At 37.8% G+C, this 25,286-nt stretch overlaps 2 protein-coding genes across 2 annotated transcripts; one reads left to right on the top strand and one right to left on the bottom strand.

Moving 5' to 3' along the window:
* The first annotated feature begins 12,572 nt into the window (after nucleotides 1-12,572).
* On the top strand, nucleotides 12,573-13,938 carry LOC141775950 (uncharacterized). Its single transcript, XM_074649689.1, has 3 exons — nucleotides 12,573-12,615; nucleotides 12,731-13,078; nucleotides 13,182-13,938. Exons 1-3 carry the CDS (start codon nucleotides 12,573-12,575, stop codon nucleotides 13,550-13,552), a joined length of 762 nt encoding a protein of 253 aa, XP_074505790.1. The 3' UTR covers nucleotides 13,553-13,938.
* A 3,288-nt stretch (nucleotides 13,939-17,226) lies between these two features.
* On the bottom strand, nucleotides 17,227-24,339 carry LOC141775949 (uncharacterized). The gene is made up of 7 exons (XM_074649688.1): nucleotides 24,322-24,339; nucleotides 23,548-23,800; nucleotides 23,063-23,407; nucleotides 22,494-22,625; nucleotides 18,013-18,342; nucleotides 17,411-17,767; nucleotides 17,227-17,231 (listed from the first exon to the last, which is right to left on the bottom strand). Exons 1-7 carry the CDS (start codon nucleotides 24,337-24,339, stop codon nucleotides 17,227-17,229), a joined length of 1,440 nt encoding a protein of 479 aa, XP_074505789.1.
* Between the last annotated feature and the right edge of the window lie 947 nt (nucleotides 24,340-25,286).

Here is a 25,286-nt window from a genome sequence, read left to right as displayed (position 1 = left end):
CCCTTGACCTCTGACCTCAAGATATGTGAATGTAAATGGGTTCTCTGGGTACCCACGAGTCTCCCCTTTACAGACATGCCCACTTTATGATAATCACATGCAGTTTTGGGTAAGTCATAGTCAAGTCAGCAAACTGACACACTGACAGCTGTTGTTGTTTTAATTGTTTCTACCAGATTCAAAAGTAATGATTATTAATGGTTAATATGGAAATGTTCTGCAGTTACCTTCCACGTCCAGTTTTGTTCCTCTTCCAAATAATATCTCCCCACACGTGGCCACAGCACAGTAATAAGTCCCGGCATCAGAGGAGCTGACGTTCTTAGAGAAGCTGTAGACACATTTCTGTGGAGAGTGAGCCTTGAGGTTCTTCTCACATTCATCACTGTTTCTTTGGGCGTAAATTAAACTGGGATGAGATTCATCTGATCTGGCTTTGAACCAGAACACACTGTGTTCTCCTGGACATTTGTTCTCAGAGTCAGAGAGGACTGAACACTGCAGAGTCACTGAGTCTCCTGGACGGACCGGATCAGACGGAAAGTCTTGAATGACGGCAGTGATATGAGGTTCTGGTCCTGGGAAACACAAAGATGATAATAAACATGCTTTACTCACTTCAATTAAAAGATTTTTTTTTAAATTTATATACATAAACAATTGAAACATGTAGTATCTTACAAAAATGTAGCAAAAAATTAAACTATGTAATCTGCTTTTATTAAATGTTTGATGTAAGCATAAATGAATAAATTTTTTAAGTAATGTGATACTTTTGCTGTATTTTATTTACCTTTAATTCTCAGAAATGTTCCTTTCAAAAATGTCATTTTGAGTTGGTTTACTTTAATACAGTAGTAAACTCCAGTATCGCTTGGCTTTGTTTCATGAATATGCAGAAGAAATGTTCCAGGTCCTTGTTCTGCTGTAAAGCGAGGAGTCTGATTTACACCCTCATAATTAAATATATATGTTCCTCCCAAGAATTCAGGAAAGTTTCCAGAAACAAGTCTGACCCAAAAGAAAGTTTCTTGGGACTCAGATTCCTGGCGAGGACACGTCAAAGTCACATCATCTCCAACACCAACAGTCTTTGTCTCAAAGATCTGATCATCTGTGCATCCTGAAAATATTAGAGAAGCATTGATCAGTGATTAATGACAGAGAGAGAATCATGCATGTGCTGCTAAATTACTGTAAAAACTATAAATATATATCTGGAGCAAATCTGATATTTCTACATGTACTTACGCCCGACTCTGAGCATCAGCAGAAAATAAAACACGATCATCATTATCTGGTTAATCCACTGGAGACTGCAGTTAAATTAGATCGTACTGGAAGACGATTCGCCTTAATGTAATCATATGAAGTGGGAGGGAACAATTTCAGAGCAATCCGATTGGCCCCTCGTTATGTTAGTGTTTCACTAAACCACCAGTGGAAATAATACCACCCATTGCCCAGCTCAAACACATGACAAAACACCGACAGCACGTATTTGTTTCATGGTGGTTTTCTACAACTGACACAGAGAGTAACCTCAACAGATGATTTGATCTTAATGTGAACTAAAGTTATCCAAAAATAATCTGGTTCACGAGATTTTGTTTTCATTCACTGTTGTACTACTTCAATTATTATTATTTTTAATTTAAAAACAAAACATTGTAACTTGCACAATGTATATAGTAGTTATTCTATGTTTATATTTTTTTTCTGTTAGTCGTAGTAGTCGGGTATATCTATCTATCTATCTATCTATCTATCTATCTATCTATCTATCTATCTATCTATCTATCCTGTACTACCATATGTATGAAGGTTGTAGTCTAGATAGAAACTAACAGTTGCATTTTTTTTATTTTTCTATGTTTTCTAACTGTGTTTTCATAAGTGTATAATCACCTGAAACCAGAAGGCCATCATAGTTCTCTAACACACGTGAAACTGCGGTAACATGAACTGCCGTCTGCCTTCTGTTGCTCCTAAAGTAGTGTTGTTTTGGTAATGCTGGCGTCTGAGCGAAGTGAACGGCGTTACCACGGTTTTGCACTCTGCAGCTCACGTTATTGCAGTCTTGGAAAGCTAGGAGTGAGCGGAGGGGTACTCAGTTGGTTGCAATCTGCAGCCACGCCACTAGATGCCGCCAAATCCTTCAGAACACCAAGTGTGTGACACATGCAAAACAATGCAGGTCAAAATATGAACAGTTTGTCTGGATTTTGTGATTGGGATGCTTTCAAAGTTAGAGTGCCGAGCTTGAAATGCTTTGCCAATCTAAGTCTTTGTTTGTGTGTTCTTCACACCATTGAGTGTCCTCTGTATTAGATTGGATTTGATAACATATATATCTCTTTGCATCACTGTCATCTTTTAAAGAAAGTCAAATGATTCAACAAACGAAAGATTTACAATGAATTCTTTCAATAGCTAACCTTTGAATATAAATGCATGACATGTTATTTATCTGTAAATATACAGGCCTATGTATTTAGGTTTAACAGGAAATCCTACAACAATGTCTGTAGCACTAAACAGAGATTAATAGATCAGATTGATTTGTGTGCATATAAAAAAGATGCATCCAGCCATTTGCAAGAGTGATACACGATGATAGAGGAGCCATTTTAAATGTTGTGTGAGCCAATTCAGATGCTCCACATCATGAATGATGACCCGCCCACTCTGCCTGTCAATCACTTGAACAGGAAGAGCACAGCATACAGAGGAGGGCTGTTAAACCATCCATCCTCTATACTCACATCACTTCTTTTCAGAGGGCTGGTGAGAGGAAGCAGCAGAGCGACGCTCTCACAGTATTACATTCGCCTGGAGACGATTTACAGTTTCTGACCTGCATATCTTTATCTGAGGGAGGGAACCACAAATAAAACAATACAATGATTAACAAGGTGATTAACATTAAACAATCTTTGGCCACCATACAGTATGTGCAGTGGTCGACACCCCCACTATAACACGGACAGGAACACCTGACAATATAATGCAGCCCAGTGTAACACCACAAACTCTGGCCTCAAAATAATCATCAAAGAGTTAGAGTGGGGGTTTGTTTGAAAGGTGTAAAGAGAAAGAAAATAGAACGACCAACAACCTATCTATTTATAGGGACCAGCGCGTTTGTTTAGGGTCAATATATTGTTGACAACGAGCCATAACACCATTTGTACTTTCACACAAACAGACACAATTAGACACACATTCACAGTCACCACTGACAAACAAATGATGCATGGAAACTTTAGCATTGTTGTGGTTGCTCTTCAAACTAAAGTGTCAGTACAAAGGGGCTTTTCTACCTTTCTCACTCTCTGTTTTAGCCTCAGTCTGCTGTTTTACCTTTTATAAAAAGGCAAGAGGAACACCACACTTATTTATACTTTTGTTATTAAAGGTCACATTGATAACATTTTTATGTAGACGAATATTGTTTTTTTTAAATAATAAGGGCTGTCAAAAAACTGGCATGGCCATTTTCAAAGGTGTCCCTTGACCTCTGATCACAAGATATGCGAATGAAAATGGGTTCTATGGGTACCCGCGAGTCTCCCCTTTACAGACATGCCCACTTTATGATTTTCAAAGGGGTAAATGCAGTAGTAGGTAACCTGCACATTGCAAAATCTGGCAAAATCTCTCAGAAGACTCGTTGCCCGACGACCTATCCCAACCTTATCCATTCGAGATCAATACCTAATCTTAACAATCTTATGCGTTTCCCAACTTGTGGGTTACCTTCTACACACGACCCTGGTTCTGGCTGTTACAGTAGTGATAGAGTGGTGCAGGGATGACGTATTTTTGTAGGCCAACCAGGAAGTTAGCATCGCCCTGTGTTCCCTCGATAAAAAGCCAATGAGATTCTTCCATCGGATTTTTGATTATTACAGAAAATAAAGTAAAGGTGGACGTGTCGGCGTGATGACGGTAAGTAGTCTCATTTAGCCACTTGTTAGCAACCGCCTTTTTGAAAACACGTAAAGGCTTCAAAATCCTCGAGTGGGATATTTACTGTCGTATTTTATATTTTAGAACAAATCAATAAAATCTCTTAAACTTGTGTTAACCACAGACCTTATTTCATGCATCTAAACTAAAACCCTTTGACTTCCAGACGAGGAAACGTGAAGTGCTAAAATGCATTACAGGCCTACTAGTTGAACCCTGTGGATTTGTTATTCATGCAAAATCAAGTTGCAAAGTCTGTTTGTTTTTTATTTTCACAAGCAAATGTGAGTAACATGTTTGCAATGTGAAGTCTTAATAGCAATAAAAAATTGGAAAATCAATAGATTTTAAGAGTGGTAAGACATCAGCATGAGCAAGCACAAGTAAGAAACATTAAGCAATATAAAATGATGACGCTGTTTGAGTCGCTTACTTTAAAAGTATTTTATTTGTTTCCACTGTGTTGCAAACATTAAACAAGAAAACCAATCAATCTTACTGTCTTATACTAGATGCTAACTTATAAAGTTATTTTTAAACTAAAATTTTACCTGAAAAACCTTAAAAAGAGACACAAACAAACCTTCCTCAACTCTCCGACTATTTCAAGGTAAATCTTTCAAAAAGCCTGTTTGAGTGGTAGAATTATACACCTTTAATAAAAGACTTTAATAAAAAAAATGCACAAAAATTAAACAAGAATTGATAGATATGAGATGCCGTTAAATATCACCAAAAGCCATTAAAACTATTACATTTTGCATCATGATAATTCATGCACTTTTATGAAAAATAAAGTCATCCGGTGATTGCAAACGGATGGGACAGAAAATAATGTCAAAATGATACATGAAACATATTTAAGGTTATCCAAATATAATATCGTTACCGATATCAGAAGTGAAATTGATGTGAAGCAGCATATTTACAACAGTCTATCTTTAACTAGCAGATCCAGTAGATTGTTAATCTATAACTCAAGTCCTGACATCAGAGTAGATCGTCTCTCCCTCTGCTGTTTCTACCTTCCTTCTCTCTGCTCTGCCAGTTTTCCTCTTGGTGAAGGTTGGAGCAGAATAGGTCAATGAGTCCTCATCTCTCTACATAAATAAAATATATGGAAAAATCTTGTGTGACAGCATGCATTAATATTTACATATATAGAGAAAAAAATTCTTTAACTTCCTTACCTGCTGACTTTGGTGATGACCACTGGCTGTTGCAGCTGTATTATGAAATAAAAACACAGATATAAGAAGAAAGACGCTGTAGGTTCAGTTACACAAATCAGTAATCAGTAATCCTGGGAAAGTTAGCTTTTGCAAAATACTGTATGAGAAACTTCTATTACCGTTGCAACAATCGCACGTTTTCATCTTGATGGTATGAATCAGGAAGGCAATAACAACCAGACTTATAGCCAAAGCTGCACATGACAGAATCAGAACTGCGTTGGCCTTCTGCAGATCCCAGATGTTGAGTCCTGAAACAATATGAAAAGGAGCAAATAATGAAAATTAACAACTATTCTGTCAAGATGTTATAACTAGGGCTGTCAAAGTTAACGCGATATAACGTGTCATTTGTTTTAACGCCACTAATTTCTTTAATAAATTAGCGCAATCGATCTTTCAGAGGTTGTCACAGGCTCAGTCTTATAGTTAGAGTGAAGATACTGGCATCATATGGAACTAGGCTAAATAACGCTGCAAACTTAAGCTAAATTTTGGCGTGGAAAAGCTGTCATGGCCATTTTCCAAGGGGTCCAAAATTTCCCTTTAAGGTACATTTTGAACAGATAAAAAAAGTGCGATTAACAATTTTAATCGATTGACAGCCCTAGTTATAAAGCAGGAGGAAAAAATGTTGCGTGATACTTGATTTTAATGTTTCTACCAGATTCAAGTAATGATTATTAAAAGTTAATATCGAAATGTTCTGCATTTACCTTCCACATCCAGTTTTGTTCCTCTTCCAAATAATATCTCCCCACACGTGGCCACAGCACAGTAATAAGTCCTGGTATCAGAGGAGCTGACGTTCTTAGAGAAGCTGTAGATACATTCCTGTGGAGAGCGAGCCTTAAGGCTCTTCTCACATCCAGCACTGTTTCCATGAGCGTAAATTAAACTGGGATGAGATTCATCTGATCCGGCTCTGAACCAGAACACACTGTGTTCTCCTGGACATGTTTTGTTCTTAGAGTCAGAGAGGACTGAACACTGCAGAGTCACTGAGTCTCCTGGACGGACCGGATCAGATGGAAAGTCTTGAATGACGGCAGTGATATCAGGTTCTGGTCCTGGGAAATACAAAGATGATAATAAAAAGGCTTTACTCACTCACAAATTAAACTATGTAATCTGCTGTTATAAATGTTTGATGTAAGCATAATGACTAATGTTTTTAAGGAATGTGAAATGTTTTGCTGTATTTTATTTACCTTTAATTCTCAGAAATGTTCCATTCAAAAATGTCATTTTGAGTTCGTCTACCTTTATACAGTAGTAAACTCCAGTATCGCTTGACTTTGTTTTATGAATATGCAGAAGAAATGTTCCAGGTCCTTGTTCTGCTGTAATGCCAGGAGTCTTATCAACTTCCTTATAATTAAAAGTAAATGTTCCTCCCAAGACTTCAGGAAAGTTTCCAGAAACAAGTCTGACCCAAAACAAAGTTTCTTGGAACGGAGATTCCTGGCGAGGACACGTCAAAGTCACATCATCTCCAACACCAACAGCATTTGTCTCAAAGAACTGAGCAGCTGTGCATTCTGAAAATATTAGAGAAGCATTGATCAGTGATTAATGACAAAGAAAGAATCATGTATGTGCTGCTAAATTACTGTCAAAACTATAAATATATCTGGAGCAAATCTGATATTTCTACATGTACTTACGCCCGACTCTGAGCATCAGCAGAAAATAAAACACGATCATCATTTTCTGGTTTATCCACTGGAGACTGCAGTTAAATTAGATCGTACTGGAAGATGATTCGCCTTAATGTAATGATATCAAGTGGGAGGGAACAATTTCAGAGCAATCTGATTGGCTCCTCGTTATGTTAGTGTTTCACTAAACCACCAGTGGAAATAATACCACCCATTGCCCAGCTCGAACACATGACAAAACACCGACAGCACGTATTTGTTTCATGGTGGTTTTCTACAACTGACACAGAGAGTAACCTCAACAGATGATTTGATCTTAATGTGAATTACAGTTACCCAAAAATAATCTGGTTCATGAAATTTTGTTTACATTCACAGTTGTACTACTTCAATTATTATTATTTTTAATTTAAAAACAAAACATTGTAACTTGCACAATGTATATAGTAGTTATTCTTTTTTATATTTTATATTTTTTACGTTAGTCGTAGTAGTCGGGTATATCTATCTATCTACCTATCCTGTACTACCATATTTATGAAGGTTGTAGCCTAGATAGAAACTAGATAGCAGTTGCATTTTTTAATTTTTACTATGTTTTTTAACTGTGTTTTCATTAGTGTATAATCACCTGCAACCAGAAGGCCATCATAGTTCTCTGAAACATATGTGACACTACAGTAACGTGAGCCGCATAGTGTAAACCGTGGTACCGCCAGCCGCTGTCTGACTTCAGTTGCTCCTAAAGTAATGTTATTATGGTAAGGATGGCCTCTTGGCGAAGTGAACGGCGTTACCACGGTTTCACAGTTTTGGAAAACTAGGAGTGAGCTGAGGGGTACTCAGTTGGTTGCAATCTGCAGCCACGCCACTAGATACCGCCAAATCCTTCAGAACACCAAGTGTGTGACACGTCCAAAACAATGCAGTTAAAAATATTAACAGTTTGTCTGGATTGTGTGATTGGGATGCTTTCTAAGGAAGAGTGCCGAGCTTGAAATGCTTTGCCAATCTAAGCCTTTGTGTTTGTGTGTTCTTCACACCATTGAGTGTCCTCTGTATTAGATTGGATTTGATAACATATATATCTCTTTGCATCACTGTCATCTTTTAAAGAAAGTCAAATGATTCAAGAAACGAAAGATTTACAATGAATTCTTTCAATAGCTAACCTTTGAATATAAATGCATGACATGTTATTTATCTGTAAATATACAGGCCTATGTATTTAGGCCTAACAGAAAATCCTACAACAATGTCTGTAGCACTAAACAGAGATTTATAGATCAGATTGATTTGTGTGCATATAAAAAAGATGCATCCAGCCATTTGCAAGAGTGATACACGATGATAGAGGAGCTATTTTAAATGCTGTGTGAGCCAATTCAGATGCTCCACATCATCAATGATGACCCGCCCACTCTGCCTGTCAATCACTTGAACAGGAAGAGCACAGCGCACAGAGGAGGGCTGTTAAACCATCCATCCTCTATACTCACATCACTTCTTTTCAGAGGGCTGGTGAGAGGAAGCAGCAGAGCGACGCTCTCACAGTATTACATTCGCATGGAGACGATTTACAGTTTCTGACCTGCATATCTTTATCTGAGGGAGGAAACCACAAATAAAACAATGCAATGATTAACAAGGTGATTAACATTAAACAATCGTAGGCCACCATACAGAATGTGCAGTGGTCGACACCCCCACTATAACATGGACAGGAACACCTGACAATATAATGCAGCCCAGTGCAACACCACAAACTCTGGCCTCAAAATAATGATCAAAGAGTTAGAGTGGGGGTTTGTTTGAAAGGTGTGAAGAGAAAGAAAAAAGAACGACCAACAACCTATCTATTTATAGGGACCAGCGCGTTTGTTTAGGGTCAATATATTGTTGACATGAGCCATAACACCATTAGTAACAGACACAATTAGACACACATTCACAGTCACCACTGACAACAAATGATGCATGGAAACTTTAGCATTGGTGTGGCTGTGCTTCAAACTAAAGTGTCAGTACATAGGGGCTTTTCTACCTTTCTCACTCTCTGTTTTAGCCTCAGGAAGCTGGGCTAGCACTGCTGTTTTACCTTTTATAAAAAGGCAAGAGGAACACCACACTTATTTATACGATTGCTATTAAATTGTCTTATTGATTTTTTTAAATAATAAGGGCTGTCAAAGTTAACACGATAATAATGCGTTAACGCAAATTTGTTTTAACGCCATTAATTTCTTTAACGCATTAACGCAACTTGCGAATTTTATGTTATAGTTGGTTCAGTTTTAAAGCTAGAGTGAAGATACTGACATCATATGAAACTAGAAAACCTAAGGAGCATTGGTACCAACCATGTCATACTAGCTTCTTGCAAAATAGGCTAAATAACGCTCCAAACTTGAGCCAAAATTTGGCAAAGAAAAGCTGTCATGGCCATTTTCAAATGGGTCCCTTGACCTCTGACCTCCAGATATGTGAATGAAAATGGGTTCTATGGGTACCCACGAGTTTCCCCTTTACAGACATGCCCACTTTATGATAATCACATGCCGTTTGGGGCAAGTCATAGTCAAGTCAGCACACTGACACAATGACAGCTGTTGTTGCCTGTTGGGCTGCAGTTTGCCATGTTATGGTTTGAGCAAATTGTTTCTGCTAAATGCAGTACCTGTGAGGGTTTCTGGACAATATTTGTCATTGTTTTGTGTTGTTAATTGATTTCCAATAATAAATATATACATATATTTGCATAAAGCAGAATATTTGCCCACTCCCATGTTGATAAGAGTATTAAATACTTGACAAATCTCCCTTTAAGGTGTGTGTATCTGACATTTGGTGCCCACTTCTAACAAGGCTTGTGAGCAAACAGTAAAACAACGTTGGTATCACGTGGTATCTCTGGGTTTTCAGTTAATGGATAAATGGATTTGGTGTGAAGTAAATGCGATGGAACGGGGGAGGGAGAATGAGACATCTAGCAGCTGAATGTCACCAATGTTATAAATAGTACCTTTAATATCACAACTTACAGGAGTATGTAAACGGCTCAGGAGGGTTGGACACACACAGCTACCCAGTCACTCTATGTCATGACCGTTTTTCATCACACCCTTCTTGCAGTTTGATGCTTTTCATTGGTAGTTGCTGTCAGAGGGGGGAGGCGCTAATCATCCACTGGTCCCACCCCGGTCTTTTTGTCAAGAGCAGAAGTTCGAATTGTGATCTAAAGTTAAGTTTGCCTGATTATCCGCAAATCGGTATGACAACCTTCATTAAGTCTGCTCCAATATGCATCACTTGGTGCAGTGATAGATTAAAACAAAACAAACTAATATGCATCTGTCATATTTTAAGATTGTAGATGCATGTGGTTGTAGATGCCTTTGGTTGCATCTTAAAAAACATGAAGGATAGACATTATTTATACTTTAAATGAGCACACTAACAATAAAACTAAAACAGTAAATTAACCTGCTGAAGACTCTTGTATCTCTACCCTCACTACAAACATCCTGTTGAAGCCCATAGTCAGGTCTGTTCTGAGTAAACAGCCTTGATGGTTGGTCAAAGGATGGAAAATTGTTCCACCGCAGCTTCTGTCTCAGTGTAGCTGTTGCATGTGGCTTTGCTTGTTCTCACAAGACAGACATACAGAAGGCCTTTATACGAGGTGCTGTGAAACCAGAAAGATGGAGGGGTTTATTCATTTGAGTGGTTGTCCCCCTACATTTATTTACGCTGTATATTTTTCAACAAAAGAAGACTAATTGTGTCTACAACACTAAATGCTGCATATTTGTTTTTGTGAGCCGTGCTTTGCTCTATAGTTGTGGGAGGTTGTGGTGGACAGATACACAGCAGTTCACTGGTGAAAACCCTGACTGTCTGTCTGCTAGTCTCTCACTCTCTCTCACTTTGTGTCTCTCTCACTTTGTGTCTATATATGTGCACATGACAAATATATGGAGTGAAACAATAATGATAAGACCTTTTTCATAGCAGGCATTTAGACTTGTTAAACATGTAACATTACTAGAATCGGCCTGTCCTTAATGTTATTGGTTGCACTAGTGCTTTTCCTGCTATGACAAATCAAAACGTTTGTTGTGAAAAGAAAATGGAGACGATGAACAAGCAAAAACACTTAAGAGTGCTTGCAAGACCATAAATATTTAGATCAAGAGGTCCCTATTAAGTAAACTGGTTAAAGAAATAAAATTGAAAATGAGTTAGCATTTTAGCACTTCCTGTTCTCTCGTCTGGAAGTCAATGGGTTTTTAGTTAGTTGCCTGAAATAAGGTCTGTGGTTAACACAAGCTTTAGAGATTTTAATGTTTTGTTCTACAGCATAAAACACGTCAGTAAATATCCCACTCGTGAATTTTGAAGCCTTTATATGTCTTAAAAAAGGCGGTTGCTAACAAGTGGCTAAATGAGACTACTAAACGTCATCACGTTGACTCGTCCACCTTCACATCCTTGTTGTGTATACTCATGCTCATGCCACCGTGGTGTTGTGTGTTTATAGCCTGCGTTAGCTTTTTACTTCTGACGATTGCATTTACACTTCAATTAATTTGTGGAGATTATCTTGCAGAACAAAACTTTTAAGTGTTGAGGAACCCAGGGCGATGCTTACTTCCTGGTTGGCCTACAAAAACATATCATCCCTGGAGCACTCTGTGTAAAAATTGAATAAAATAATCATCATTACAATATTGTTATGTTTATAAAATTGCAATGCTCAATACTAACTACAAATTGTGCATTCCCAAGAGTCATCTTTCTCTCACACATATGTTTACCTGTGGGCCCTTCACACCTCTTGATTTCCTGTGTGGTTTTGGCAACACTTCCTCTCACCTCTCCCCTGCAACTGTCCCTCAAACCCGCAGGCTACCACCTACGTTAATGTTATTTCAAAACTCCTCCTTTCCTCCTCTTGTTGTTGATTTGGACGTCCAAATTATGACAAATATCAAACATTTCACTCTAGCTCCAGCATGAGTTTAGCCCAGCTTAGTACAAACACAGGAAGCAAAACAGCTGGCCTACTGTAGCTGAAAAAGGAGAATACTGCTTCAGAAACTCCAATAATGTCTCATTTAAATGTTGTATGTCATTAACTGACAAGCTAGATACCAATACATCCAAAAAATCATTGAGGTTTTGTTCAGTTACAAAAGTGTGTGAAGTTAGCAACACTGCTTTCCACATTGCTACATTTCTCTGCATGTTACTGCCGGTACAATAGCGTGAAACTGGCAGAAAATGTGAATTGTGTCACCTGCATATGCATGTACATATGCGTCCTTGTGCGTGTGCTGGTGAACTCAATATACAAACAAAGTGATCAAAAGCAAAACATTGCTCTGCATCGTGACCTTTAAATACACACATACAGTGTGACAGTAAGACCGATTTTGCTGTTGTTAAAATACTTCCAGTACTTGTTCCAGCACAAAACACAAAAAACAGTAAATTCAGTAAGGAAGTCTGAATAAAGACACTGTTTTGAAAATACAACAACAACTCAGAACATATAGATTTCCTATGAAATGAAAAAGAATCACACGTTTGCTAAAAGTAGGGGGACGGTCATTGCTCTCTGTAAACCTTGATCACTATGCGACTACATCTTTCATTTGGGCGGTAGACATCAGTAGTGCAAGACAAGAGTGCTGTATGTGCCACAATGACCGGAACACTGACTGCTTTGATTCTACTTTGTACTGTGTGTAAGTGCAATTCTTAACTACTATGAGAAAGACTAGACCATGTAATAATCTTAATACTTTACCTTTTTACTTCTTTTGTGTTGAAGCTCTGTTACTGTTTGTCTCTTTTCTTCAGACCTGATTCAAACTGCAGAGCTTCCTCATCAGATCTCTACGACTGTGGTTGAAGTTGGTGGAAATGTTACTTTACACTGTCCATTTTCTAAGGAGAAAGGACAATCATTTTACTTGTACAAGCAGTCTCTTGGATATTTGGCCCAAACAGTCGTTGCTGTAGTTGTTGGCAGAATAACACCTACTGAACAATTTAACAACCCACGGTTCACTGCAACAAAAGAGGCTACTCAGTATTCTCTTACCATCAGAAATGTCAGCAAAGAGGACGAAGCAACATACTTCTGTTTCAAAGGAGGGACATCGTATTCACAGAGTTTTGTTAATGGAATCTTCTTGGCTGTGAACGGTAAAATATATATTTACTTTCAGTATTTGTACCAAGTTTTTATGTCATACAAATAATTAAGATCAATAATTCCATTTGATGTCTTTTTAACTGAATCATGCAGATCATAAGCATCAGAAATTTTTCTACGTGAAACAAAGTCCGAAGTTGGTCCAGCCGGGCGACTCAGTGACTCTCCAGTGTTCACTTCTCTCCAAGAACAAAGAAGTCCCGTGTCCAGGTGAACAGGATGTGTACTGGTTCAGATCTGGATCAAGAGAATCTCATCCAGGCATCATTTACACTCACAGTGATGAAGAAGAGGAAAAACGTTGTGTCTACAGTCTGTCCAAAACTATACAGAACTCCTCTGATAATGGGACTTACTACTGCGCTGTGGTCACATGTGGAGAGATCCTGTTTGGTGAAGGAACTAAAGTGGAGACAAGTAAGTTTTTACAGTTGTATTTAAATCATATATGCATGTTGTATTAATTCATTTAGCCTGGTTAATATTAACTTGATTTTGGCAAAATGTTATAAGACAGTGTTCATTATCGATCAAGTCTTTGTCCCAGAACTCAAGTAAAAAAAAAATGATCTTTGACTAAATGCTATATTTGAACATTTGTGCCTGTTGATAAACGTTATTAGTTTTCTAAATGTCACTGTGTTACCCAAGAGTCCATAATTAAATAATGTTTAATGTCTTTAAGGAAATAATTGTGATTCGGGATCAGAACTGGACCCAGTTGTCCCTGTGCTTGGAGTCCTGTTGGCCTGCTGTGCCATCGTGATTGTCGTCCTTATTTTCTATGGAAATCGAAGGAAAGTTTGTGAACATTGCAAAGGTAGGTTCACCAAATTTTACTTTCATTTAAGTTACACTTTTTGAGACCGTACCATAAAGATATGAATGTATGAAATGACTTTGCTGTGAAAACAGAAAATGTGGGCTTCTGATGGTTAGAGGGTTGGCGGTTTATATTGTTTATCATTATAACACTGAAGTTGTATTGAGCTCATTACAGGAGTGAAAGTGTTTAACTGAAAATGTGATTAAAATCTTTTCTTTGTTTTTCCATGTCCTTTAATGAGAGGGTGACAAAAATCACACTGATGTGTGTACACATATTCTGAAGGCTTTGCTTTTTATTTTAACAGCACCAGTGAGTGCTTCCCATCATCTTGGACACAACAGGTCAACTGTGGATCCGTCAAATGATCTGGTAAATACGTGGCAGTGTGTTGTCTGATTTGCACTGTCTAGTTGTAGCGATCTAGATATTCTGCCTTGATCCTCTGGACAAAACACACAATATTATACTTAAAATTAAATAAACTGTTGAGTAGCTACAACATAATGCCTGTTGTTATATGATAAATGGGGATAAAGTCAAGAGGTATAAATATAATACTGATGATTGAGAAATTACGTAAAAGAAAGTATGTTTAGATGACTGCAAAGACACTGTAAAGCAATCTACTGGATACTCTAGACTTGGTCTTTATGTTACAGCCCTAATCTCTGAAATATTTGTCATTAACACACAAATATTATGTTTTTTGCAGGATGGAGGACTGAACTATGCAGCACTGGATTTCTCCACAAGGAAAGTGAAAAGAGGGAAGAGGAAGACGAGAGAGTCGCCACAAGAGTGTTTGTACTCTGCTGTTAGAGCAGATAACCACAAACAGCAACACACCTCTCTATAGACCGAGCACAGCCTGTGCAAAGATCCCCAAGTCTCCACAGAGAGCTTCAGCTTGGGTGTGTGTGCACACGTATAGCTTTTTATTCTCAACTGACATCCAGTAGTGATGGGAAGCAGTTGTGTATCAGAATGAGTATATTTTCTAAAAAAAGTTTTGCAGGCTGATTTTGTGAGAGAGCACCAGATGAACAGTTGCTTTGTGCTTGTACTTCTGTACGGTGACATAAAGGTCAACATGTCTGTGGACCTGTGTTTGCTTTTGTTGTTTTGTTGAGCTAAAACAGTATATTCTATATTTATATTGTCTTCTCATATGAAATAACAGCATTTTAGCATCACAAATGCTACAAGAAAAAAAAAAGGATAATTATAGTTTGCTTCTCAGTATGTCTGGTTTTCTGTCCAGGTTTAGTTCCATCTCGGCCCCCCTCAGATTAAAGAGGTAAAATTTCTTTGTATGAAAAAAAGACGGATGAAACTACGATCTTGAGATGGGATCACACCAGCCAAGATGCCAAATCGGGCCAGGTGGGGGGCCTCTTCCCCACCTCCGACCCTCTTCTTCCAGTGCCCTTGCTTGGACCACACCCATCTTCAATCTCAGCCTTCATTTTGATCTCAACCCTCAAGTTTTGTGACTACATCTTGCACAGTTGTGACGATATCGCAGCGACAAACTGAGTCCACAGACAGAAATATAAACACCTGGTGACTCACCCACACAGACTCACAAGGTGAAATCAATAACAGCGTCGCTGTCGTTGCTGGTAATCAACATGCAATGATGAGCTATCTCCTTTTACCTGAAGTAAGCTAAGCTTGCTCTGTTAATCACCAGCCACGGCAGCGTGTTGCTGGTATTGTTTTCACCTTGTGAGTCTGTGTGTGTCATCATGAAAAGATTTTAAGTGCTCTGCCAGGTGTTTATAAGTCTTGTCTGATAGATTTGGGCGGTATCATATGATTGATTTCTGATTTCTTGCTATTATTATATTGTTTGAGCCCTGAGTTGATTTTCTATTTGTGTAGTTGCATTTTTGTTGTTTTCCAGGTGCAAATGTGAGTACAATGCTTATATGTGAAGTGCTGATGACAATGAAGAAAGTTAATTTGTACTGAATTAAGAAATTTGGATTTTATATGTTAACAGATCGGTTTTGTACAGTAAGACGCATCCTGCAGTGATTGAAACTGAAGGTCTTTTCAAAGTTAACACACACTGTATGTACTGTAAGAAAACAGGTGTTCATTTCTATTTAAAATTTCATTGTAGATGTGGTATCTTTTGTCATAATATAAGTTTGTTTACTAAGAAATGAAACAACATGTGCACACAAATATAAATTCCTTTTAGTACAATTGTACTGACCTCTTCTCACCGCTCTTTCAAAATGAATCTTCAAAAAAAGGGGGCAGATTTTTTTTGTATGGAAACTTTAATAAAATGCACAAAAAAATGAAACAAAATAACAAGGATGGAATACACAATGCTAGAGGCTATTACAAAAAACTATTAAACATGGTTATTTTTGGACCAATTAGCAAATCAGTATTTGGATTGTTGATCCCTCACAAAAGCCCTGATATCGGTGTAGATCGTCTCTTCCTTTCTTTGATTCCTTCTCCCTGCGTTGCCGGCTTTCCTCCTGGTAAAGACTGGTGTACAATAAACCAAAGTGTCCTCATTTCTCTGAGGAAATAAAGTGAGCGGATTCCAATACATGCACATATAAACATAAAAATTGCTTTTATACAGTTTAAATTCCTTACCTGTTGACTTTGCTGATTACCACTGGCTGTTGCAGCATTTATTTGCAGAGTGGCGGCAGCTGTATTATTAAAAAAAACGATGGATTTAACTTTGTTGTAAATGTATGATACTATAGGTTGACTTATACAGAGTATAAATGAATCAAATGATGTTAGCTTTTGGGGAAACACACTTTAATAATATGGCGTAGTCACGATGTGCGTGTGCCACCCAAAGACGCAGCTGGCACACACAAAAATCAGATGCAGATTGAATATTTAGTGATAGCCTTACTAAAACGAGTTACTATTGCTAAACAACCCACCACTATCCATCTGCAGCCGTTCTATATTTCTACTAGTGGAAGTTGGCAACCCTACACACACATTCAGCAGAAAAAAAAGTCATGAGCAGTCGGGACCTGGAGAGGCTGCATAGAAAGCCACAACTTTTCATAAATACATACTGAGGTGGCTGTATTAGTGTTAAAACTGCCCAATTGGCCACTTGCATAAAAGAAAAGGCCTCTACATCTCAAAATCCCAGGCTGAATCTCAGACCCAGTCCATCCCTGGATCATGTAGCACATCCACTAGGTTTTTTTCTGGCTGTGCTAGTGCTTTAATAGATAGAATAATGTCTCTTACCGTTGCAACAATTACAGGATTTTTTCCTGATGGCATAAACAAGGAAGGCTATAACAATCAGACTGATAGCCAAAGCAGCACATAACAGAAAGACAATCGTGTTGTCGTTCTGTGAATCACACGTGCTGCCAACTGAAACATTAAAGAAACAAATAATTAAAGTTAATAAATAGTAATAAATTATTTACGTTATTTGAAATTATGATAATTTAACTATTATATAGATATATGATGCAGTTACCTTCAATGTCCAGTTTTGTCCCATTTCCAAATAATATCTCCCCACACGTGGCCACAGCACAGTAATAAGTCCCGGCATCAGAGGAGCTGACGTTCTTAGAGAAGCTGTAGACACATTTCTGTTGAGAGCGAGCCTCGAGGCTCTTCTCACATTCATCACTGTTGTTTCTTTGGGCATAAATTAAACTTGGATGAGATTTATCTGATCCGGCTCTGAACCAGAACACACTGTGTTCTCCTGGACATGTTTTCTTCTCAGAGTCAGAGAGGACTGAACACTGCAGAGTCACTGAGTCTCCTGGACGGACCGGATCAGATGGAAAGTCTTGAATGACGGTAATGATATCAGGTTCTGGTCCTGGGAAATAAAAATAAAGAAACAATAAACATGTTTTACTCAATTCAATGATGATAAATTATAGGTGTTGAGGTTACAATGATCTATTCTTAAACAAAAGAGACTGGTGACTTCTATATGAATCATGCAAACATACAACAACTTAATAAAAGTTAGTAAGAACATTTAAAAACACTAAAATATGTAACATTGCTGTTAAATTATGTATAATTATATAATTTTTAAGGCATCTGGAGTATATTTACCTTTGATTCTCAGAAATATTCCTTTCGAAAATGTCATGTTGCTTCGTTTCACTTTTATACAGTAGTAGACCGCAGTATCGCTGAACTGTGTTTTGGTAATATGCAGAACAAATGCTCCAGGCTCTTGTGTTGCTGTAATGCGATTAGTCTCCTCAACAACCTCGCTATCAAAGGCTAATGTTCCTCCTAATATTTCAGGAAAAGTTCCAGAAACGACCCTGATCCAAAATAAATATGTTGATTGCCATAATCTGTCGCGGGTACATGTTAGCGTGACATTTTGTCCAACACCAATGGTCTTTGTCTCAAAGATGCGATTGTCTGTGCATCCTGAAAATCAAATCAAACAGAGTAATAATTAACAACAGAGATACATTCATATGCTTTCTCTATATTACTGCATGAAGATGACAAATGTAATTTAAATATATATGTGGAGTAAATGTGGCTAATACTTACGTCCAATTTTGAGCACGAGCAGAATAAAAAATATGATCTTCATTTTCTTTCCACATGAGAGACTGCAGTTAAATTAGATCGTATCAGAAGATGATTCACCTTAATGTAATCATATGAAATGGGAGGGAACAATTTCAGAGCAATCTGATTGGCCCCTTGTTATTTTTGTGTTTCACTATACCACCAGTGGAAATAATACCACCCATTTCCCAACTTAAACACATGACGCAACAGCACGTATTTGTTTCATGGTGGTTTTCTACAACTGACACAGAGAGTAACCACAACAGATTATTTGATCTTAATGTGAACTACAGTTATCCAAAAATAATCTGGTTCACGAAATTTAGTTGTCATTCACTGTTGTACTACTTCAATTATTATTATTTTTAATTTAAAAACAAAACATTGTAACTTGCACAATATATATAGTAGTTATTCTTATTATATTTTTATGTTAGTCGTAGTAGTCGGGTATATCTATCTATCTATCTTGTACTACCATATTTATGAAGGTTGTAGCCTAGATAGAAACTAGATAGCAGTTGGATTTTTTAATTTTTACTATGTTTTCTAAATGTGTTTTCATTAGTGTATAATCACCTGAAACCAGAAGGCCATCATAGTTCTCTGACACACGTGAAACTGCGGTAACGTGAACTGCCGTCTGACTTCTGTTGCTCCTAAAGTAGTGTTGTTTTGGTAAGGATGTCCTCTGAGCGAAGTGAACGGCGTTACCACGGTTTTGCATTCTGCGGCTCACGTTATTGCAGTCTTGTAAAGCTAGGAGTGAGCGGAGGGGTACTCAGTTGGTTGCAATCTGCAGCCACACAACTAGATGCCGTCAAATCCTTCAGAACACCAAGTGTGTAACACATGCACAACAATGCAGTTAAAAATATATATATATATCTCTTTACATCACTGTCATCTTTTAAAGAAAGTCAAATGATTCAACAAACGAAAGATTTACAATGAATTCTTTCAATAGCTAACCTTTGAATATAAATGCATGACACGTTATTTATCTGTAAATATACAGAACTATGTATTTAGGTCTAACAGGAAATCCTACAACAATGTCTGTAGCACTAAACAGAGATTTATAGATGAGATTGATTTGTGTGCATATAAAAAAGATGCATCCAGCCATTTGCAAGAGTGATACACGACGATAGAGAAGCCATTTTAAATGTTGTGTGAGCCAATTCAGATGCTCCACATCATCAAAGATGACCCGCCCACTCTACCTGTCAAAAACCTCAACAGGAAGAGCACAGCGTACAGAGGAGGGCTGTTAAACCATCCATCCTCTATACTCACATCACTTCTTTTCAGAGGGCTGGTGAGAGGAAGCAGCAGAGCGACGCTCTCACAGTATTACATTCGCCTGGAGACGATTTACAGTTTCCGACCTGCATATCTTTATCTGAGGGAGGAGACCACAAATAAAACAATACAATGATTAACAAGGTGATTAACATAAAACAATCGTAGGACACCATACAGTATGTGCAGTGGTCGACACCCCCACTATAACACAGACAGGAACACCTGCCAATATAATGCAGCCCAGATCAACACCACAAACTCTGGCCTCAAAATAATCATCAAAGAGTTAGAGTGGGGGTTTGTTTGAAAGGTGTAAAGAGAAAGAAAATAGAACGACCAACAACCTATCTATTTATAGGGACCAGCGCGTTTGTTTAGGGTCAATATATTGTTGACAACGAGCCATAACACCATTTCTACTTTCACACAAACAGACACACATTCACAGTCATCACTGACAAACAAATGATGCATATAAACTTTAGCATTGTTGTGGTTGCGCTTCAAACTAAAGTGTCAGTACAAAGGGGCTTCCTTTCTCTCTCTCTGTTTTAGCCTCAGGAAGCTGGGCTTGCACTGCTGTTTTACCTTTTATAAAAAGGCAAGAGGAACACCACACTTATTTATATGATTGTTATTTAATTGATAACATTTTTATGTAGACAAATATATTTTTTTTAAATAATAAGGGCTGTCGAAGTTAACACGATAATAATGCGTTGATGCAAATTTGTTTTAACGGCACTAATTTCTTTCAACTTGCAATTTTTGGTTTTAGCGGGTTCAGTTTTAAAGCTAGAGTGAAGATATATCATATGAAACTAGAAAACCTAAGGAGCATTGGTACCAACCATGTCATACTAGCTTCTTGCAAAGGAGGCTAAATAACATTCCAAACTTAAGTTAGATTTTGGCGAGGAAAAACTGGCATGGCCTTTTTCAAAGGTGTCCCTTGACCTCTGACCTTAAGATATGTGAATGAGAATGGGTTCTATGGGTACCCACGAGTCTCCCCTTTACATACATGCCCACTTTATGATTTTCAAAGGGGTAAATGCAGTAGTAGGTAACCTGCACATTGCACAATGCGGCAAAAACTCTCACAAGACTCGTTGCCCGACGACCTATCCCAACCTTAACCATTCGAGATCAATGCCTAATCTTAACCATCTTATGAGTTTCCCAACTCATGGGTTACCTTCTACACACGACCCTGGTTCTGGCTGTTACAGTAGTGATAGAGTGGTGCAGGGATGACGTATTTTTGTAGGCCAACCAGGAAGTTAGCATCGCCCTGTGTTCCCTCGACAAAAAGCCAATGAGATTCTTCCATTGGATTTTGGATTATTACAGAAAATAAAGTAAAGGTGGACGTGTCGGCGTGATGACGGTTAGTAGTCTCATTTAGCCACTTGTTAGCAACCGCCTTTTTGAAGACACGTTAAGGCTTCAAAATCCTCGAGTGGGATATTTACTGTCGTATTTTATATTGTAGAACAAAACAATAAAATCTCTTAAGCTTGTGTTAACCACAGACCTTATTTCATGCAACTTACCAAAAACCCTTTGACTCTCAGACGAGGAAACGTGAAGTGCTAAAATGCATTACAGGCCTACTAGTTGAACCCTGTGGAATTTTATTCATGCAAAATCTATTTGCAAAGTCTGTTTGTTTTTTATTTTCATGAGCAAATGTGAGTAACATGTTTGCAATGTGAAGTCTTAATAGCAATAAAAGATTTAAAATCAATGGATTTTAAGTGTGGTAAGAGATCAGCATGAGCAAGCACAAATAAGAAACATTAAGCAATATAAAATGATGACGCTGTTTGGGTCTCTTACTTTAAAAGTATTTTATTTGTTTCTACAGTGTTGCAAACATTAAACAAGAAAACCAATCAATCTTACTGTTTTATACTAGATGCTAACTTATAAAAGTTATTTTCAAAATAAACATATCATGAGTAAACATTTAAAAGTTAAACTATGCCATTATAAAAGCAAAGAGAAAACTAAAGTTTTACCTGAAAAACCTTAAAAACAGACAAATAGATATGAGATGCCGTAGAATATCACCAAAAGCCATTAAAACTATTACATTTTGCATCATGATAATTCATGCCCTTTTGTTAAAAAAAAGTCATCCGGTGATTGCAAACAGATGGGACAGAAAATAATGTCAAAATGATACATGAAACATGTTTAAGGTTATCTAAATACAATACTGTTACCGATATCAGAAGTGAAATTGATGTGAAGCAGCATATTTACAACAGTCTATCTTTAACTAGCAGATCCAGTAGATTGTTAATCTATCACTCAAGTCCTGACATCAGAGTAGATCGTCTCTCCCTCTGCTGTTTCTACCTTTCTTCTCTCTGCTCTAGTTTTCCTCTTGGTGAAGGTTGGAGCAGAATAGGTCAATGAGTCCTCATCTCTCTATATAAATAAAATATATGGAAAAATCTCATGTGACAGCATGCATTAACATTTACATATATATAGACAACATTTCTTTAAATTCCTTACCTGCTGACTTTGGTGATGACCACTGGCTGTTGCAGCTGTATTATGAAATAAAAACACAGCTATAAGAAGAAAGACGCTGTAGGTTCATTTACATAAATCAGTAATCAGTAATCCTGGGAAAGTTAGCTTTTGCAAAATACTGTATGAGAAACTTCTATTACCGTTGCAACAATCACACGTTTTCATCTTGATGGTATGAATCAGGAAGGCAATAACAATCAGACTTATAGCCAAAGCTGCACATGACAGAATCAGAACTGCGTTGGCCTTCTGCAGATCCCAAATGTTGAGTCCTGAAACAATATGAAAAGGAGCAAATAATGAAAATTAACAACTATTTTGACAAGATGTTATAACTAGGGCTGTCAAAGTTAAGGCGATAATAACGTGTCAATGCAAAATCGTTTTAACGGCACTAATTTCTTTAATGCATTAGCGCAACCGATCTTTCGGAGGTTGTCGTGGGCTCAGTTGTAAAGCTAGAGTGAAGGTACTGGCATCACATGAAACTAGGCTAAATAACGCTGCAAACTTGTGCTAAATTTTGGCGTGGAAAAGCTGTCATGGCCATTTTCACAGATAAAAAATGTGCGATTAACTATTTTAATCGATTGACAGCCCTAGTTATAACGCAGGAGGAACAATTGTTTGTGATACTTGATTTTAATGTTTCTACCAGCTTCAGAAGTAATGATTATTAATGGTTAATATGGAAATGATCTGCATTTACCTTCCACGTCCAGTTTTGTTCCATTTCCAAATAATATCTCCCCACACGTGGCCACAGCACAGTAATAAGTCCCGGTATCGGAGGAGCTGATGTTCTTAGAGAAGCTGTAGACACATTTCTGTTGAGAGTGAGCCTCGAGGCTCTTCTCACATCCAGCACTGTTTCCATGAGCGTAAATTAAACTGGGATGAGATTCATTTGATCCGACTCTTAACCAGAACACACTGTGTTCTCCTGGACACGTTTTGCTCTCAGAGTCAGAGAGGACTGAACACTGCAGAGTCACTGAGTCTCCTGGACGGACCGGATCAGATGGAGGGGCTGCGGTGATATCAGGGTCTGGTCCTGGGAAATACAAAGATGAAAATAAACATGCTTTACTCACTCACAAATTAAACTATGTAATCTGTTGTTATAAATGTTTGATGTAAGCATAATGACTACATTTTTAAGGAATGTGAAACGTTTTTCTGTATTTTATTTACCTTTAATTCTCAGAAATGTTCCATTCAAAAATGTCATTTTGAGATGGTTTACTTTTATACAGTAGTAAACTCCAGTATCGCTTGGCTTTGTTTTATGAATATGCAGAAGAAATGTTCCAGGTCCTTGTTCTGCTGTAAAGCGAGGAGCCTTATTAACAACCAGAATATCAAAAGTAAATGTTCCTCCCAAGAATTCAGGAAAGTTTCCAGAAACAAGTCTGACCCAAAACAAAAATTTTTTGGGCAGAGATTTCTGGTAAGGACACGTCAAAGTCACGAAGTGGGAGGGAACAATTTCAGAGCAATCCGATTGGCCCCTCGTTATGTTAGTGTTTCACTAAACCACCAGTGGAAATAATACCACCCATTGCCCAGCTTAAACACATGACACAACACCAACGTATTTGTTTCATGTTGGTTTTCTACAACTGACACTGAGAGTAACATCAACAGATGATTTGATCTTAATGTGAACTACAGTTACCCAAAAATAATCTGCTGCACGAAATTTTGTTTTCATTCACTGTTGTACTACTTCAATTATTATTATTTTTAATTTAAAAACAAAACATTGTAACTTGCACAATATATATAGTAGTTATTCTATGTTTATATTTTTTCTGTTAGTCGTAGTAGTCGGGTATATCTATCTATCTATCTATCCTGTACTACCATATGTATGAAGGTTGTAGCCTAGATAGAAACTAGATAGCAGTTGCATTTTTTTAATTTTTACTATGTTTTCTAACTGTGTTTTCATTAGTGTATAATCACCTGAAACCAGAAGGCCATCATAATTCTCTGAAACACGTGAAACTGCGGTAACGTGAACTGCCGTCTGCCTTCTGTTGCTCCCAAAGTAGTGTTGTTTTGGTAATGCTGGCGTCTGAGGGGAGTTGAACGGCGTTACCACGGTTTTGCACTCTGTGGCTCACGTTACCGCAGTCTTGGAAAGCTAGGAGTGAGCTGAGGGGTACTCAGTTGGTTGCAATCTGCAGCCACGCCACTAGATGCCGCCAAATCCTTCAGAACACCAAGTGTGTGACACGTCCAAAACAATGCAGTTAAAAATATGAACAGTTTGTCTGGATTGTGTGATTGGGATGTTTTCTAAGGAAGAGTGCCGAGCTTGAAATGCTTTGCCAATTTAAGCCTTTGTTTGTGTGTTCTTCACACCATTGAGTGTCCTCTGTATTAGATTGGATTTGATAACATATATATCTCTTTACATCACTGTCATCTTTTAAAGAAAGTCAAATGATTCAACAAACGAAAGATTTACAATGAATTCTTTCAATAGCTAACCTTTGAATATAAATGCATGGCATGTTATTTATCTGTAAATATACAGGCCTATGTATTTAGGCCTAACAGGAAATCCTACAACAATGTCTGTAGCACTAAACAGAGATTTATAGATCAGATTGATCTGTGTGCATATAAAAAAGATGCATCCAGCCATTTGCAAGAGTGATACACGATGATAGAGGAGCCATTTTAAATGTTGTGTGAGCCAATTCAGATGCTCCACATCATCAATGATGACCCGCCCACTCTGCCTGTCAATCACTTGAACAGGAAGAGCACAGCCCACAGAGGAGGGCTGTTAAACCATCCATCCTCTATACACACATCACTTCTTTTCAGAGGGCTGGGGAGAGGAAGCAGCAGAGCGACGCTCTCACAGTATTACATTCGCCTGGAGACGATTTACAGTTTCTGACCTGCATATCTTTATC

This window comes from Sebastes fasciatus, chromosome 10 (genome assembly GCF_043250625.1).
Source record: "Sebastes fasciatus isolate fSebFas1 chromosome 10, fSebFas1.pri, whole genome shotgun sequence".
Lineage (NCBI taxonomy): Eukaryota > Metazoa > Chordata > Actinopteri > Perciformes > Sebastidae > Sebastes > Sebastes fasciatus.
Note: the sequence above shows the minus strand (reverse complement) of the source record. Positions and strands in the feature narration are given on the sequence as shown.

Excerpts from the sequence above, each read along its gene's own strand:
- LOC141775950 (XM_074649689.1), top strand. The coding sequence starts at position 12,573 with ATGACCGGAACACTGACTGCTTTGATTCTACTTTGTACTGTGT. Across the intron at positions 12,616-12,730 it reads GATTCTACTTTGTACTGTGT|ACCTGATTCAAACTGCAGAG; the intron begins GTAAGTGCAATT and ends TCTTTTCTTCAG. Across the intron at positions 13,079-13,181 it reads AATCTTCTTGGCTGTGAACG|ATCATAAGCATCAGAAATTT; the intron begins GTAAAATATATA and ends TGAATCATGCAG.
- LOC141775949 (XM_074649688.1), bottom strand. Across the intron at positions 23,408-23,547 it reads AACATTTCTGAGAATTAAAG|GACCAGACCCTGATATCACC; the intron begins GTAAATAAAATA and ends TGTATTTCCCAG. Across the intron at positions 17,768-18,012 it reads AATATTTCTGAGAATCAAAG|GACCAGAACCTGATATCATT; the intron begins GTAAATATACTC and ends TTTATTTCCCAG.